The sequence below is a fragment of the Belonocnema kinseyi genome, chromosome 7 (assembly GCF_010883055.1).
Source record: "Belonocnema kinseyi isolate 2016_QV_RU_SX_M_011 chromosome 7, B_treatae_v1, whole genome shotgun sequence".
Lineage (NCBI taxonomy): Eukaryota > Metazoa > Arthropoda > Insecta > Hymenoptera > Cynipidae > Belonocnema > Belonocnema kinseyi.
Window position 1 is genome coordinate 110,301,576 of NC_046663.1, and position 1,133 is coordinate 110,302,708.

The following is a 1,133-nucleotide window of genomic DNA, read 5'->3' on the forward strand; positions in this document are numbered from 1 at the left end:
CTGGTTCTAGGCCCTAGACAATCTCAGGCCCAAATCCACTAGCCAATGAGTGAAACACACTCCCTTTCCTTGTGCAACGTCACTGGCCAATGACTGAAAAGCGTTCCCCTCTATGGCTCCATTGTCCGTGGAAAATGTATAAATATAAGCACATTTTAGGCACAGAATTAGTTCAGAGCGCCGATAGTTCGGTCACTGCAAGTATTGTTATTAAATACAGTTTTTTCAATAAAAACGACAGGCATTTCAAGAACAATTGGGTGTATTTGGAAAATGGCAGAAAGGGTTAAGAGTGGTGTAAGTAGCACTCCAAAGGAGAAACTGGCAAATGCAAAACAGCAGCAACTATCTGATTTTCTCGTCGAAATCGAGAACCAGGTACCCGCGGAAGATGATTTATTCACCCAACATTGTCTTACTACCGAAGAATTCAAGAGTGCTGATAAGAATATAATACGCCTGGTCTCATTAGCAGCGCAAAAAATGCTTTGGGAAATGGGAAACGAAACTTTGCAAGCTCGCAAAACCAGCGAAGAGAACCTTAACACTGGAACGGAAGAAAGAAAAGGGCGTTATAGAATCGTAACAACGGATATAACTTCTAATGTTACAAAATATGGCCTTTCATTACCTAACCCTGAAGACTTTACCAAAAGCTACATTTAATCATGTTATTTATCACTTTTAATCAGACCTGCTGTAAAACATCGGCCCTTTTCAGGGCCAACAAACATTTATGACGAAGGTTCACTCTTTTCTTCTTACATGTTTACATTTTCGCAAAATGATAGACGTATATCTCTAGCGCAAGAAACTGAAAGGGTCGAAAAGGTATTATCTTTCCGATTTCTATGTGAACTTTGCTTCTGGTTCTTTCCGAACTTTTGACGAACTGTCCCACTGCTCTTACTTCGTTCTGAACCTTTCCGATTTCTTTCGGAATAAATATCGCGGTGTCCTAATAGCTTATGCAGAAGTTTCATCTGTCCCACTGTTTATCTTCATTCGGAAAGTTTACAATTTCTTTCCAGATACACACAAAAAACGAATTTTCAACAACACAGTTGAATTTGCAACCAAAAAGAATGACTTCATAACAAAATTACTGAATTTTCAACAAACTAATCAGGTTA

The 1,133-nt window shown here is 38.8% G+C and overlaps 1 protein-coding gene across 1 annotated transcript; it reads left to right on the plus strand.

Moving 5' to 3' along the window:
- Positions 1-273: 273 nt before the first annotated feature.
- Positions 274-666, plus strand: LOC117176621 (transcription initiation factor TFIID subunit 10-like). The gene has a single exon (XM_033366874.1). The coding sequence runs from the start codon at positions 274-276 to the stop codon at positions 664-666; it is 393 nt and encodes a 130-aa protein (XP_033222765.1).
- The last annotated feature ends 467 nt before the right edge of the window (positions 667-1,133 follow it).

Excerpts from the sequence above, each read along its gene's own strand:
- LOC117176621 (XM_033366874.1), top strand. The coding sequence starts at position 274 with ATGGCAGAAAGGGTTAAGAGTGGTGTAAGTAGCACTCCAAAGGAGAAA.